The sequence below is a fragment of the Trichechus manatus genome, unplaced genomic scaffold (genome assembly GCF_000243295.1).
Source record: "Trichechus manatus latirostris isolate Lorelei unplaced genomic scaffold, TriManLat1.0 scaffold00031, whole genome shotgun sequence".
Taxonomy (NCBI): domain Eukaryota; kingdom Metazoa; phylum Chordata; class Mammalia; order Sirenia; family Trichechidae; genus Trichechus; species Trichechus manatus.
In genome coordinates, this window is record NW_004443967.1 from 13,656,883 (window position 1) to 13,672,353 (window position 15,471).

Here is a 15,471-nt window from a genome sequence, read left to right on the forward strand (position 1 = left end):
CCACCCTTCCTGTGGACACTAGTGGAGGCCTTCTCTGTTCTCCTCAAAGATCCCGGCGGTAGAGAGCCACCATTTTCCACCACAGAGGCCTCACCTGGCTTCTCCCCACCGCCTCACTCTCCCCGCCCCTCACTCCCGCTTCCCAGATAAACTCCTTGCCCCCAAGTTCTTGTCTCAGACTGCACTTTCAGGGAACCCAAACCAAAGCACACAGCTAGGAAAAACTCCCACTGTGGACATTTTTCTGCTCCAAATCCCCATCTTGCAGACTTTTCAATTGTCTATCCTTTTACTAAATGCTATTCTCTCAAAATTTTCTGCTTCTTGCTAAACTGAAAAGAGCTTAGGCAAGTGCTGACAGTCCCCAGGCCTCGTTTCCACACCAGTAAAATGGAATAATTACACCTGTCCTCCTCAATCTCACCGCTGGCCCAGGAGAAGGCACTGAAGAAGTGCTTACAAAAGTACCGGATTTGCCAAATTTAGGTTTGCAATTAAATGTGAAGGCCTGTCCTGCAGTTTCTTGATTTTTTTTTTTTTTTAAATAAAAAGCCTATTTTCCTCCTTTCTCAGGAACTAAACAATTTTTCCACTCGGTTTCTTAGCAGAAAGCTCTTTAACATGCGTATTTTTAGACTCGAGTAACCACTTGGTGGAGTGGCTCCATTATTCTCTGCAAGAAGCAGTGCTCCCCACTTCGTATTCTCTGCAGTTCTTAGAGTTGCGGAGGTGCCTTTGCTGAGTGCTCCATGGGCCCGTAGCACCGCAGGGTGATGCTTGAACACCTAATCCAGTACCAGGACCTGCCTGATCCTGCCCCTGCTTTCCTGTCCAGCCCCATCCTTGCCTTCCTCCAACTGATTTTTTTTCCTCTCGAATACAGAGTCCTCGTATAGTTCCTCAAATACAGCATGCCCTCTGTCCCTCTGCCCCGCTGCACGTGTTACCCAAAGCAGGTCCTGCTCGATGTGGCTTCTCTTCAATAAAGACCATCGAGGTGAGGAGGGAGGAAGAGCAGTTTATTGCAAGCAGCAAGGAGGTGTATACCTCAGATCAAGCTCCCCGAACAAAGGGAAGCAGAACTTTTATACCGTCTCTCACAAGGAAGTACGTACAAACATTACGGCCTACATTGATTATCATGGCGCGAAGACACAGTGAGACATACATCTTTTTGTTTGGCATGTAGGCTGGTAAACTGGGTTTGACTGGCTTGAGCCACACCCAATGCTTTAAGGACAATGGACAGGAGGGAGCGGGTTCACTTGGTCTGAGCCGCTCCCAACTGAGCCACACCCATTGCCATCACCTAAGGGTTTGTTCACTAATGGCCAAGCAGCTGTCACACGGACTGACCCCTCCTCCACCTGGGGACATCTTCTTCTCTTCCCCTTCCCCTCCTGCTGCAGTGTGAACTCTGGTTCGTCATCCAAAGTCAGCGTAAGGGTCACTTTCTTGCCCAACAAGTCCCCGGGTGCACAAACGGTTAAGTGCTAGACTACTAACGGCAAACTTTGGCAGTTTGAACCACCCAGAAGCACCTCAGAAGAGAGTCCTGGTGATCTGCTTCTGAAAGGTCACAGCCTTGGAAACCCTAAGAGCAGGTCTCCTCTGCACACACAGGGTCACCATGAGTTGGAACAGACTCGATTGCAACTGGTTTGGTTTTTGGCTTTCTTGCCTGACACCGCCCCTCAAACCATCAGAGAGGACTGACCAGGCTCTGATATCTGCCTTCAAAACACATTTGTGTGCCTCTGTTTTGGCCAGAATCTTTTCTATCTCACGAGAGGTTGGTGGTTCGAGCCTACCCATATGTGTGAATGCAGCAGAATTCATAGCTCCAACAAGGTCAGTGGACGGAAGCATTTTGATTCTGACTTTGTAATTCTTAACAATGGCTGCTGAGTTATGAGGTGATGCCCAGCAACAGCCTGAGAAATCAAAGGTGATTTGGTGAAGACGTTCAGAAGGGCCTCAGTGCACGCCTGAACATCTGAGAACTGAAGCTGGAAATAGCCCAGGCACAAGGTTATTCTCTTTAGTCACAGTTTAGCATTTTGGCTTCTGATTTCTAAAGTTCCGAGGCAGACTAAATTAGAAAGATATATGCAAAAATATTCCTGCGTTCAGTATGGCTTATGGATCGGTAATGCTGACTTTTGCATTAGAAAGACAGAATCTGAGGCTTCTATCAGTTAGGATAAAGTTTTGTTGCACACAACATGTTGTTATTAGATGTCATTGAGTCGGTTCCCACCCACAGCGACCCTGTGTACAACAGAATGAAACACTGCCCAGCCCTGTGCCATCCTCATGGTCATTGTTATGCTTGAGCCCATTGTTGCAGCCACTGTTTGATGCAATCCATCTTGTTGAGGTCTTCCTCTTTTTTGCTGACCCTCTACATAACATAAAAACCCCAATAACCAAGGCTGAAACGAGGTAGATAAGAAACACCCAGGAAAGGGAGGGTAGTTCAGGACTTGTATGGTGGCCCTTTGGTGTCTTTGGGTCCCAGGCTGTGCTATCCTCAGTGAGTAGCTTCCATCTTCAAGGGCAACATCTAAGATGGCTGCAGGAGCTCCAGCCTTTGTGTCTCTTTTCCAGGCTGACAGGAGACCAGAGAAAGAACAAAACGGCAACCCTCCCCTTTTAAGGGAACTTGCTGGAATTCCCACTTACATCTCATTGTCCAGAACCTATAAACATGGTGTCACCCCTAGCCCCAACAACAGTTTGGAAATGTAACCCTATCCTTGACCATACTGCTCCCTGCGTACACCCAGGGCTCTGTTATTAAAGGTGAAAGGGATAATTGAGTAGAACCTTAGGTTCGCTCCCTAGAAGCAGCACCTAGGATGAGGATTTGTGTGAAAAGGATGTATTGAGAAGTACATCCAAGAAGACCTGGTACGGGCGTGGAGGTCTTGGATCAGGAAAGGAGAAGTCCACGAGAGGATGTGATACCAAGCAAAGTCCCACCAAAGGCAACCTTGGCCTGGTCCCACAGGGAGCTCTGGGACAGTATAGGGTACAACTGGGAAATGTCCAGATCAGGGAGCAAGGGAGTAGGAGCATGTACACTCTTGCAGCTGTCACTCCTTGGTCAGGGAATGCTCCGGGAGAAACATGTATCCCCAAGCACCTGGCTCTCCAAGCCCAGGCCAAGTGAGCCCGAAGGCTGGGGACGGCCCTACAGGGAGTACGAGCTCGCCTGAAACAGCCCTTTCTTTGTCCATTTGCCTATTTTGAACTCAAATCAAGTAAGAATTCTGTGCCTACAAGGAAGAACAGCTCTTTGGTGTTTGGACCTGTGAGTTTTTGTGAACCGTGGCTGAAATGGTAGAATCCAAATTCCTAGATTTCCAGATATGTGTCTGTGTGAAAATCAGAAAGGTCTTCAGCTTTCACTGTGTGGGTATGTGGGGTTTTCCAACCTCCAGAGGGTATTAATGAATTGAGTTACAAAGCCCCTTAAATTAAAGGAGCTATGTTGCGACTGGCATCTAGAAATAAACAGCGCTTAGAGAAATTAAATTTTCCTAAAATTATCAGAAAATAAGGAAATTGAATGTCTAATATTTTAAATGTGCTAGAATTCATATTTTAATATATATGTGTGTGTGTGTGTGTGTGTGTGTAAGATTATACAAAGTATTTTTGTTTGTTTGTTTTATCGAAACTAACTTAGAAACGTTTTAAGAATCCGTATAATTAAGGTAAATCTTTGGCAAACCAGACTTGCTTAATAATTTTGATTTAATAAAAAACACCTATGTCTTCTCTGATTTATTACTGCTATGTATAGTTTGAGCTACATTTTGCCCTACTAGATATGTTTTTCCTAAATTTGTTCAGGTTTACTGATTGTCATGGATTGAATTGTGTCCCCTAAAAATATGTGTATCAATTTGACTAGGCCATGATTCCCAGTATTGTGTCATTGTCCACCACTCTGTCATCTGATGTGATTTTCCTATGTGTTGTAAATCCTGTCTCTATGATGTTAATGAGGTGGGATTAGTGGCAGTTATGCTAATGAGGCAGGACTCAATCTACAAGATTAGGTTGTTTCTTGAGTCCATCTCTCTTGAGATATAAAATAGAGAAGCAAGCAGAGAGACATGGGGACCTCAGATCACCAAGAAAGCAGTGCCAGGAGCAAAGCATGTCCTTTGGACCTGAGGCTCCTGCTCAGAGAAGCTCCTAGACCAGGGGAAGATTAATGGCAAGGACCTTCCTCCAGAGCCGTCAGAGAGAGAAAGCCTTCCGCTGGAGCGGGCACCCTGAATTCAGACTTTTAGCCTGCTAGACTGTGAGAGAATAAACTTATGTTTGTTAAAACCATCCACTGGTGGTATTTGTTTGTTACAGCAGCGCTAGATAACTAAGACACTGATCAAATAAGTTAACGTTATGACTACTTAATGTGTAAGGCCATGAAAAATATAAATTTGCATGTACCTAAATTGAGTCATTATTCTGACAACTCTATATTTCAATAGTAATTATATTTGTAGTGTTGTCAGCTTGAAGATAATTTCCGAGATCTTTAGGTAATTTAAACCCTCAATTAATGGATAATCATCAGACACCTAGATCATTTCTAAGTAAAATGAATACTGAAACATTGATTACTAAGCATAAATTTGAGTGCATAAGCTTTTGCTTCTTATTTTTATATGTTATAGAGAGTCTGGAGTCACAGGTGGTACAAACAGTTAATACACTTGGCTGCTAACCAAAAGGCTGGAGGTTCGAGTCCACCCACAGGTGCTTCGGAACAAAGGCCTGGTGATCTACTTTCAAAAAAATCCTCCACTGATAACCCTATGAAGCATAGTTCTACACATGAGGTCGCCATGAGTGAGTCAGGGTCGACTCAACAACGACTGGTTTGGTTTCAGTTATGTCTGTTTTTGCGATGCAATGGCAGAGCTGAGTGGTTGCCACGGAGACTGTGTGCCCTCTCAAGCCTCAAATATTTACTCTCTGATCCTTACAGAAAAATCTGACCAAGCCCCATTGAGACGGCCAAGATTTTTAGGAGGATCTGTACTCTAAAGATGCTCACTGGTCCCTCCAGTAGCCACCCGTGGGTTGCAGCATCAGGATGGCGTCACCCACGCACAAGACTCTCCTGGAAGGAGGCCGGGAACACAGGCTGCCAGCCCCAGTGCTGAGCACAGGGATCCCCATGCAGGGAGCCTTCTCTGTCTAGGGTGAGTGACCTCAGAGGGAGGCGGTGGGTGTGACGCTGGTATGTCCACAAGTCTACCCACCAAAGTCACAAAAATCACACACCATGAGGCTCTTACCTTTTGCTTTCTTTATTTTTTTCATTCTTCCTGGGTTGATCAGGCAGCAACATCAATACATAGTAAGACACAACTGTTTTCTTGCATGGGAATTCAATCACCCCTCCCAAACCGCCGCGCCACAGGTATTCCTAAGAGTTTTTCATCAAATTTAGCTGAATTTGGAAGGTCTGGCAATCCACACACCCAAAATAACTCTCGCCCTGGTGTTACGTCAACACATGAGTGCTCATTCCCCAGAAAGGAGTAAGACCCTTGAACAGAAAGAGGAGGACGGGTCAGCCTCCTTCTGGCTCTTTCTTCAAGCCCCAGCAGGCCAAAGAGGGGAACAGGCTGCCTGGTCCCTTAGGAAGGTTGGGGCCTCTGGCTCTCCCAGCCCGGGAAGCCCAGAGTGACTGGCCCAGCAGGGAGGGTGTGGGTCCCCCTGTGGACGAAGCACGCATGCACCAAGCTCAATGCACGCCTGCAGCCCAACAATTCCATCTGAGTGACCCCAGCTTCTTCCCTCTTTCATACCCACCCTTTGCTGAAAAGGAAAACCAAAACTAAACTGGCTCAAGAGCCTCCCCGATGCTCTCTTGCTGATGTCCCCATTGTCAACAGACTGCAGGATTTCTGTGCGCAGCATGGCATGGCCCAGGGCCAGAGAGGGCGGAATCTCTTCAATTGCCCATGAGCATGTGGAATGGTGACATTTGGGGCAGCAGGGCCCCAGGAACGCTGTGATTTTCGCCAAGCACATTTCAAGCACACGTGGAGCTCAGGCAGTCACGCAAAGAGGAGACATCCCCATTTCCCTCCCTGTGCAGGCGGGGGCCCTGAATGAGCAAGCTCACGGCTCTCTCCTATTCCCAGGGGGGGTGCTGCTGAATTCTCTCACTCCTGCCAGCCTTTCTCTGCTGCTCTGCCCAAACTATTTGGATAAATGGAACAAAGAAAAGAAAATATCCTCAGCCTCCAGCCCGACCCTTGGGGACCTGTCTTGCAATGCACACCTGCTCCCTGGCGTTTCTTAGATTACAGAGAAAACAGGAGTGAGCCTCAGAGTCAGCATGGAGCTACGGGCAGGGCTGGTTTGGATTTGCACGGCCAGGCTGTGTCTCAAGTGCTGGGCAGCTCACCCGCGCTGTCGCCTCTTGCGCCCCCGCAGCTTCAGCCGTCCGGCTGGCAGGCTCACGGGCTGCTTGCCGAACTTCTCCATGATCTCCCGGATCCTGGCCAAGTTGGTTTTGCTGAGTGTGAAGTTGCAGAGAGTGGCTCCCATGTCATAGCCCACCATACAGTTCCTGGTGGACGTGGTGAAGCCTTCTGCCCTCGCAGTGACCATGTACTCGCCCGGGTTCAGGAGGCGCCAGTAATCCCCATCACTGGCTGTGAAAAGAAAACAGGGTGCGAGGTTGAGAGTAGCCTCCTAACACAGACACCAGCAGCTCTATTCCAAGACCAGCCTGCCAGCCAGAGAGACTCTGAGGCAGCCGGCGTGGAATTCAAGCTCTTGCAGATGCAAAACCTTAATACGTGTGGGGAGCCAGGATGGTTTCCTCTTTGGAAACTGCCGTAATGGTTTTAACAGGAAGGAAGACTGGGGTGCAGGCTCCTCACGTTGTTAAGGGACAACAGCAGCGATGGAGAAATGATCGCTAATGCTCCTTCCTTGGTGACAATACAAGCCGTTCATTCTGAAACTTCAACTTCCAAACGTTATGCCCTAACCACAAATGCCGTCTTGAAAAGTCATTGCCGGGCAGCTTCCTGGCTTCCTTTAACACGCACAAATACAGAATAATAATTTTTAAAAGGCAGGGCTCTTTGCTTCTGAAGAGAAGGGACTGAATGAGAGCCCAATGCATCTGGGAGGAGGCCCTAGTGTCCCCCCACTTCCTCTCATGGCCCAGATGCCAGGAGAGACTTGGAGCTGCAGGACAACATAAATGTGGATTCTGCAAGGCAGAGAAGGGCCCAGGACTCACCAGGCAAACATCTACGCTAGAGCTGAGGAGGAGCCCCCGCCTCCCACAGCTGTCGATGCTGTTGTTAGCAGTCGTTGAGTCAGCCCTGACTCACGGCAACCCACGACGAGACGAAATGCTACCCGGTCCCACGTCACTGCCAGGATGGGCTGCAGATCGGACCGTTGTGACTCACTGAGTTTTCACTGGCTGATTTTTTGGAAGTAGATCCGCAGGCCTTTCTTCTCAGTCTGTCTTAGTCTGGAAGCTCTGCTGAAACCTATTTAGCATCACAGCAACACGCAAGCCTCCTCTGATATGTGGTGGCTGTGCATAAGTTGCACTGGCCAGAAATCGAACCCAGGTCTCCCGCATGGAAGGCAAGAAATCTAGTACCGAAGCACCACCGCCCCCATTTTTCCTGTCCTGGCCCCTGGGTTAAGCTTGTAGGTTCCTTAAGAGCCTGCGTCTCCATCTTCAGCATTTAACAGTGTGTCTCACATAGTAAGTCTTCAATTATTGTTGGGTAAACTGAATGGGTTGAAGAGAAATGAGTGACTATGAAGCCATATGTTTTCCCAGCATAAGAAGTGGAACATACTAAGTCTCAGCTAATGAGGATGCTTTCTCCCCCAAACATCAGTGCCAAGTCAGTTAAGGTCAAAGAGTCTGCTGGGTGGCAAAGGCTGTGCTGATCGCTGGGGGCCTCTGGAGGTGACCCTCAGAGGAGGCTCCTGCCTCGGGGCACACTGACATCAGGGAAGGAGCAGCCCAGGTCCTCCCCAAGGGAGGGACTCAGCGAGTGGAGAAGGGATGAAAGAAATCCTCAATCGAGGAACGCTCACAGCACACTGGACCCAAATTTATGTTTGTCATAAGGAGACTTTGCAATTCCCTTTCTTCTCCCAAATCCAGAAAGCCCTCTGTTATGGATTGAATTGTGTCCCCGCAAAACATGTGTTCGAATCTCAACCCCTATACTGTGGACATAATCCCATTGGGAATAGGATTTTCTTTGTTATGTCAGTGAGGCCCTATCTGTGTAGGGCGTGTCTTAAACCTAATGACTTTCGAGATCTAAAAGGAGCAGATCGGACAGAGAAGCAAGCATAAATGGGGGAAAGGTAGATGCCATGTGGAGATGGCCAAGAAACTGAGAAACGCCAGGGCTCCAGAAGCTGAGACAAGGATTTACTCCCAGAGGGGACAAAGAGAGCCTTTGCCTAGAGCTGATGCCCTGAGTTTAGACTTTCAGCCTCCTAAACTTTGAGTAAAGAAATTTCTGTTCATTAAAGCCACCCCCTTGTGGTATTCCTGTTACAGCAGTCACAGGAGACTAAGGCACCCTCCCTCCCTGCCCCCCGTGTCTGTCATCCTTCCCAGTCTATCCTCCCGTGTCGGGCCTCCTTCTTGCACAGGCCATGGCACCCACTCCTTGAACCTGCCCTTGGAGCATGGACGATAAAACCTAAAGCCCCCAGCCAGGCCTGCACCGATCTACCTTCAGTTTCTGCCCTCCCTGTCCACATCCCACACCCCTCTGTCCCAGCCACCCTGAATACCTTGCAGTGGCTCCCTAAATGGCCCCCACACACTCTCAGACCTCTGGGCCTTTGCATATGCTGTTCCCACTGCTGTTCCCCAACTCCTGTGCTGGGTCAACCCCCCTTCATCCTTCGAAAACTCAGATATTGAGATGTTGTTTAAATCCTATAGTTTGTTTTTTAATACCAAAAACTGCTTTTTATAATTTAAAAGCAACTTGTTCTGTTCCTACAGCCCTGCTGGATAAGCCTTGGAAGAAAATCCAGATGCAAGACTCGTTCCTGAGGAGAAACAGACAAACAGATGGGGAGAGATGGTGTTCCAGCAGCCTGAGGAGTCACCCCAAACTCGTGATGAGGGCCAGTGACCCTTGCGTGGTGAGCCTTTGACTCTCCCACGTCACTGCAGGTCACTCTCCCCTTGCCCATGGCCCTCCAGCCTCTTGGGTTTTCTTCATGTAATTACATTCCCCGCCAACTGAAATGCTGTTCCTCATTCTTGTAAAGGCCATCTGCTCATCCTTCAAGTCTTAACGCCAAAGCCATCCCCTCCCCGAGAAACCCTCCTTGGCTGCCCGATATAATGTAGCCCTTCCCCACCTCTTTCTAGTACATCACCCGATTTCTTCCCCTCTGGGCCCAGATCAGTCTGCAGTGAACTTTTCCATTTTCTTCAGCGTCTTGTAGCTGTCCTCCACAGGTACACTCTCAGGGGTCAGAGGCCATACCCAGCTTGCTATCTAGGATCCCTAGCCTAGCACATGGTAGGGGCTTAAAAGTACATATTAAAAGAATAAATGAGATTATCAGGAATTTGTTTAGGTTCACTGAATCAGAATAAGGGGTGCTAACTCTGCAATCTTGTTGTTGGTTGCCATAGAGTCAATTCCAGCTCATGCAGACCCAATGTGTCTAGAGTAAACTGCTCCATAGTGTTTTCAAGTCTGTGACCTTTCAGAAACAGATAGCCAGGCCTTTCCTCTGAGGCACCTCTGGATGGGTTTGAACCACCAAACTTTTTTGCTAATAGTTAAGTGCTTAACTGTTCTTGGCACCCAGGGACTCTCTCTGCCATCTAGAAGTTTCCATTTCAGGATGAGTCTCTTGTCTGTTGGCAGGGTGCCCTCCCCTTGGACACTCTTGTTGGGGATTGCCCCAATTTATCCTGATGTTCATCTTACCTCACTTCCACCCCTGACCCCGGGGAAGCCTAGACTCCATCTACACCATGAGACGTGGGGGCGCCATGGTGGGTTACTGTCCGCTGAGCAAACAGCTGGCCTTTAGAGGTGAGTGTTCTGTGGACACGGCAGGAAACTGATACGCAATGGGCATCTCTGGGCATTTGTGGACAAAAGAGGTAACCCAGCCTCTCAGCAGGTCAGATTAATATTCACTGAACAAAGAACAGGTGCAGGGAGTCCTGTGCCTGGTGCTGGGCTGATGTATATTTACAAAGTATTCATACTAGCTTCCATCCCTGTGGAATTCCACTTAATATTTCTGTTTATTTTATACAAAACCCCCCTGAAATAAAACTTGTCAGATCACATGAGCTTCAGACAGAAATCAAGACAAATTATGAGCTTAGGTTGAGCTTTGGAAGACGCTGGAACATATAAAATAAAGAGGCATGCATAAAGTATGGAATCTATCTGTCATAAGAATACACCGGGAAATTATTTAAAAAGGAAAAAATAAAGGGAGAGAGAAATGCGTTTGCCATTAGCTCATCAAAACTGTCTCCTTGATTCCAGGGGTTTGAAATGCAGGGTCCATTAGGCGAAGTATTCTCATCTCCACTTATGGGGCCCCGGGGCCTTTTTATCTCTCACTCAGTTTAAAAACCCATGTTTTCTCACATTGCAAATAAGGCACGAAATAGTCCAGGGAATGTTCCAGGCTCTTTCATGAATCACTTCATTTTAAAGCAGCTCATAAGCAATGTTGACAATATCAGTCCTAGGAAGAACCACATCAGACAGCCTGTCTTCCCTTCATAAAGAACACCAGCACCCTGTAAGGTCTCTGGCCCACCACAGCTGTGCAATCCGCATTTGTTGAATTAATGAGTGTGTAAATGAATGAGTGAATGAATGAGTGAATGGATGAATGGATGGATGCCTGGGAGGGGCCAAGATGTACAAAATGCCACGCTACGCAGTGTGACGTCTCGTGGCCACTGGCTATGAGGTCCTCAAGGACGAGTGGTAGGAACGTTGGAAAATACCATTGTGTCAAGAAATAGCTCAGTGGGGAGAGTGTGATTCAAGGTATTACACCGCAGTCTACTGTATGCAGCATTTCAGCTACATTTCATCCATTTAAATTGGGATGGGCCTTCCAGACCAAGCACAAGGGAGGCACGCTGGCACCATCTAAGGCGCCAGAGTCTCCGTTTCCTCACAGTCAGATGGGATCATAATTCCTGCGAAGCCTCCTGTACAGTCCTTGCTGGCGGGACTGGAGCTGCTAACACGTGTGAACGCTTAGCAGAGAAAAGGCCCCTTCTCCCTCTTACTGAGAAAGAACATGGGGGTGAAGAAGGAGCTCTGGGTCTGGCATCAACACCACCAACCGTGATCCCTTACAGTGGGTGGGAGCTGGGTCTCCATGGTTCATTTCTCACTGTGCTCACTCTTCATCTTTCAAGTATGGGTAACGATATCTACCAGCTGCCGCGAGTCAGTTCCAACTCCTGGTGACTCCATGTGTGTCAGAGTAGAACTGTACTCCATAGGGTTCTCAATGGCTGATTTTTTGGAAGTAGATCGCCAGACCTTTCTTCCGAGGCACCTCTGGGTGGACTCGAAGAGTCAACCTTTTGGTTAGCAGTCAAGCATGTTAACCATTAACCGTTTTTACCACCCAGGGACTCCTGAGGGTAACAAGAGCATCAAGAAACAGAACTGTTGTAAGGAATAGCTGAGTTTATACACGTAAAGCTCTTAAGAGTGTCTGGTGTATAGGACATACCAAAAATGGTGTTAGGTCTTATTGCTATTATTATCCTACTCAAACACTGTAGACAATGGAGTCTTCCTAAAACATCGTGTTCAGTCGTTTCCTGCAGCCTGCACACTTCTTGGACTGGTACTCAGGGACCATCTCCCTCTGCTCCTACCCCACCCCCCCAGCTGCCCCACTCCACTGCAGCCCCACTGCTCTCCTGCGTGAGCCACTGATGCTGCCCTGCACCGCCCTAGCCTACAGCTTCTCCTGCCTCTGTCACTCCTACAAACATTCATTGGCCATGTCCGGCCCCGACTGGGAAGCTACCCCCCCAGCTGCCCCACTCCACTGCAGCCCCACTGCTCTCCTGCGTGAGCCACTGATGCTGCCCTGCACCGCCCTAGCCTACAGCTTCTCCTGCCTCTGTCACTCCTACAAACATTCATTGGCCATGTCCGGCCCCGACTGGGAAGCTAAGCTGCCTGCGTCATAACAACACTGTAGAGACAGAGCTGCCTCTGCATCTTCTGGAAACTTCACTGCACCCAGACATTGGTCAAGCGCTCCATGCCAGCCCAGGGAAGGGGCGAGAGAAGCCAGAAAGCACAGGATGAAAAACCTCGCTCTCAGGGGTCTCTGTAGGAAGTCAGAGGAAAGACATAAGCAATCCAGCTCTGCCTAAGAAGTTGCTGGCACTCAACTCGTGATTTTAACCCAAGTAAAACACTTGAAAAAATGCATCTTCCTTACTGGGTGACAGTTTATATACATTGGCAGTTACCTGTTCGGATGTCGTGGTTAATACCTTCTACGGAGATAATGGCATTTGGAATTCCTTTGCCGTGTGAATCTCTCACTACGCCTTTGATGCCGCGATGAACCTGCTCGGTGAGCGTGAAGAGAAATGGGGTGAGGTCACCAACCAGCTCCAGAGAGAGCCAGGACAACAGTCGGCTATAGACCTAATGTCACCCCAGTCCCACCAAGAACCCTCACACTGCCACATTTAACTCAAAGACTAACCTATCTCGTGCGGATTTGGTGCATTACTTCTGCTTTCCCTTCGGGTCCTTACACTGGAGTTAAACACAATATCCCAGTGGTTTAAAAAATATGGGATCTGAGATGGTTCATAAAAATCCATCCACTAAAAATGGAATTTAATGTTTTAAAGACTGTATACCAAACCGAACCCAACCCCCTACCGGTGAGTCGATTCCAGCTCACAGTGACCCTGTAGGAAGAGGTGAACTTCCCCAGAGGGTTTCCAAGGCTGCTGTAATCTTTACGGGAACAGACTGCCACATCTTTCTCCTATGGAGTGGCTGAGGATTTGAACCACCAACTTTTCAGTTAGAGCCGAGTGATTAACCACTGTGCCACTGGGGCTCCTTAAGACTGTATAGGCATATTTATTTTGACTTTTCCAGAAGATACAGAGCCAGAGTCCTTTGGTGCAGTAGGTAAGCCCTCGGCTGCTAACAGAACAGCCAGCGGTTTGCACCCACCAGCCACTCTGCGGCAGAAAGATGTGGCGGTCTGCTTCCGTAAAAATTTACAGCCTTAGAAACTCAATGGGGCAGTTCTACTCTGTCCTACAGGGTCACTCTGGGTCAGTATCGACTTGAAGGCAGTGAGTTGGGTTGTTTTTTTTTTTTTTTTCCTGGGCGGTGGGGGTTTAAAGGATACAGACGAGTGACTTGAGCATCAGAGAGGGAAAAGCAGGATCAAGATCCAAGAGCTCAGTTTAAAGGGCCCTTCCGCTGATTAGCTGTGGCTCCTGACACCAAACAACTCTGAACCTCCTGCCTCCGTTTCCCCATCTGTAAAATGATGTGACCATCCCAGGCGACATACTAGCGTTTCCAATTACCTTCTTAAACACTTCACTACACCTGCGCATTTTATCCACAGGAGGGGCCTTGGCTAAATCTTTAGAATGGTTAGATTGTTAGAGTCAAGGCTTTCTGTCTTGTCATCTATGCAAAAGAAAAAGAATCTTCTCCCACACAATAGCATTCAGGGGTGTGTTCATGGCTTCCCAAGAGGGAAGAATAGGTTCCTACCCTTTCTGCGCCAGGGAAGTCATGGTGGCTGCACTGAGCCCCTGTGACCTTTACACCGTGACAGACTTAATACCAGGTAGACTTTACACTGGGACGTACTTTAAACCAGGATGTGCTTTACACAGGGATGTACTTTATACGGAGATAGACTTTACACCGGGATAGACTTAACACCAGGATAAATTTTACACCGGGATGTGCTTTACACCGGGATGGGCTTTATACCGGGATGTGCTTTACACCAGGATGGACTTTAAACCGGGATGTAGGCCTTGGTGGCAGCCTCAGCCCCCAGTGTGAGATGCGGCCATAGGTACCAGGAGGCTGGCAGCCTGTGTTACTTGCCGAAGGTCTGTCTGACTCATCTAGGACAACCCATGGGAGGAGGGGCCACCTCCATGTACAGACTTAGGCTCTTCCCTTCCTGTCACAGCTGAGAACGAAGGTAGTCAGGTACAAATACTCATAAATGGAGGGGCCCTGGGGAGGGGCCCCGGGGGCCAATTGTTAGTTTTCGTTTATTCCTCTGATGTCGTTAGTCTGCTCTTTCTGGGGCATGGATTTTATTTGGTTAGTTTTAGCACTAACCTCGAGCCTGTTTACACATGGGTGCCTCAGGATGGGCGGGTCCTTGAGTGATGAGGAGGGGAAGGCCGTGAGATTCTGCATGAATACCGAAGGGTCCCCTCACCCCTGCAGAGCAGAACCTCAGAGGGTACTTGTTAAAAATTGCTCCCAACTAACCCGTCCCACAGCCGTGGCTGTGACTCAGGAGGCCTGGAGGGGCCTGGGCGCACTGGCTTTTTTCCCAACAAGTACTGAGTGGGGCAGCTATCCCCTCACCCCGCAGGGCAGCATCCAAGCACCCTTGAGCTAGTTGCACCTGCCACGAGCCAGTGGGAGCATCAGCATTTACTCAGAACTCATGTCCTGGGGGTCTAATAAAGTGGAAACAGTTCCTTTCCACACTGTCTGTGGTTGGCCCAGGCTGCTGACCCAGGGCTAAAGCATTTATGAAATCACATGCTTCCAGCCACCTAAGCACACCATTCCTTAGCTGAGCCCCCTCACGACGGCTTCCTCCCACCCCGTACCTGCTCCATGAACACGATCAGGGACTCCCGGTTGTTCTCCCACTCTTCCGGCAGCTCGCTCTCATGCGGGTACTTGTCACAGCCCACGTAGATGGACAGCTCAAAGCAGTTTGTATGAAGGTAGCTGAAATCGTTCAGACCTGCCAAGCCAACCGGACGACAGTTTAAACAATACTCGAAGTGGCAAGAATGTGATTCAGGAGACTTAGGACACAGAGCTATCAAGTATGTTCTAGTTACATTAGAGCAAACGTAGGGCTGGCGGCAGCGTTGAAACAGATGATCCAGCGCAGACAAGGACATCTTGTACATACAAGGACCTCTTGTACATCTTACTTATTGAGGTGAGTGCTTTTTAGAGAAGCGATTTTTTATATTTTATTGAATTCATTTTAACACACCATGTTTAGAATAAAAGTATCAACTCACACTACAGATTTTAAGTGTTTAATTAAATTTTCACCTGTAGTTATGCTGATCTCAGCTATAGCTCTATAAACAGTTTCTATTATAATCCATAAAAACAGCTATTCATTATGAAAGAT

The 15,471-nt window shown here is 48.3% G+C and overlaps 1 protein-coding gene across 1 annotated transcript in view; it reads right to left on the reverse strand.

Annotated features, from left to right (window-relative positions):
- Nucleotides 1–6,438: 6,438 nt before the first annotated feature.
- Nucleotides 6,439–15,471, reverse strand: part of CPXM2 (carboxypeptidase X, M14 family member 2) — a 136,169-nt gene continuing 127,136 nt past the window's right edge. Inside the window, exons 14-16 of the mRNA XM_023729881.1 lie at nucleotides 14,927–15,066; nucleotides 12,548–12,647; nucleotides 6,439–6,692 (exon numbers count right to left, since the gene is read on the reverse strand). Coding sequence (XP_023585649.1) covers nucleotides 6,439–6,692; nucleotides 12,548–12,647; nucleotides 14,927–15,066 — 494 coding nt within the window. The remainder of the gene's footprint in view (nucleotides 6,693–12,547; nucleotides 12,648–14,926; nucleotides 15,067–15,471) is intronic.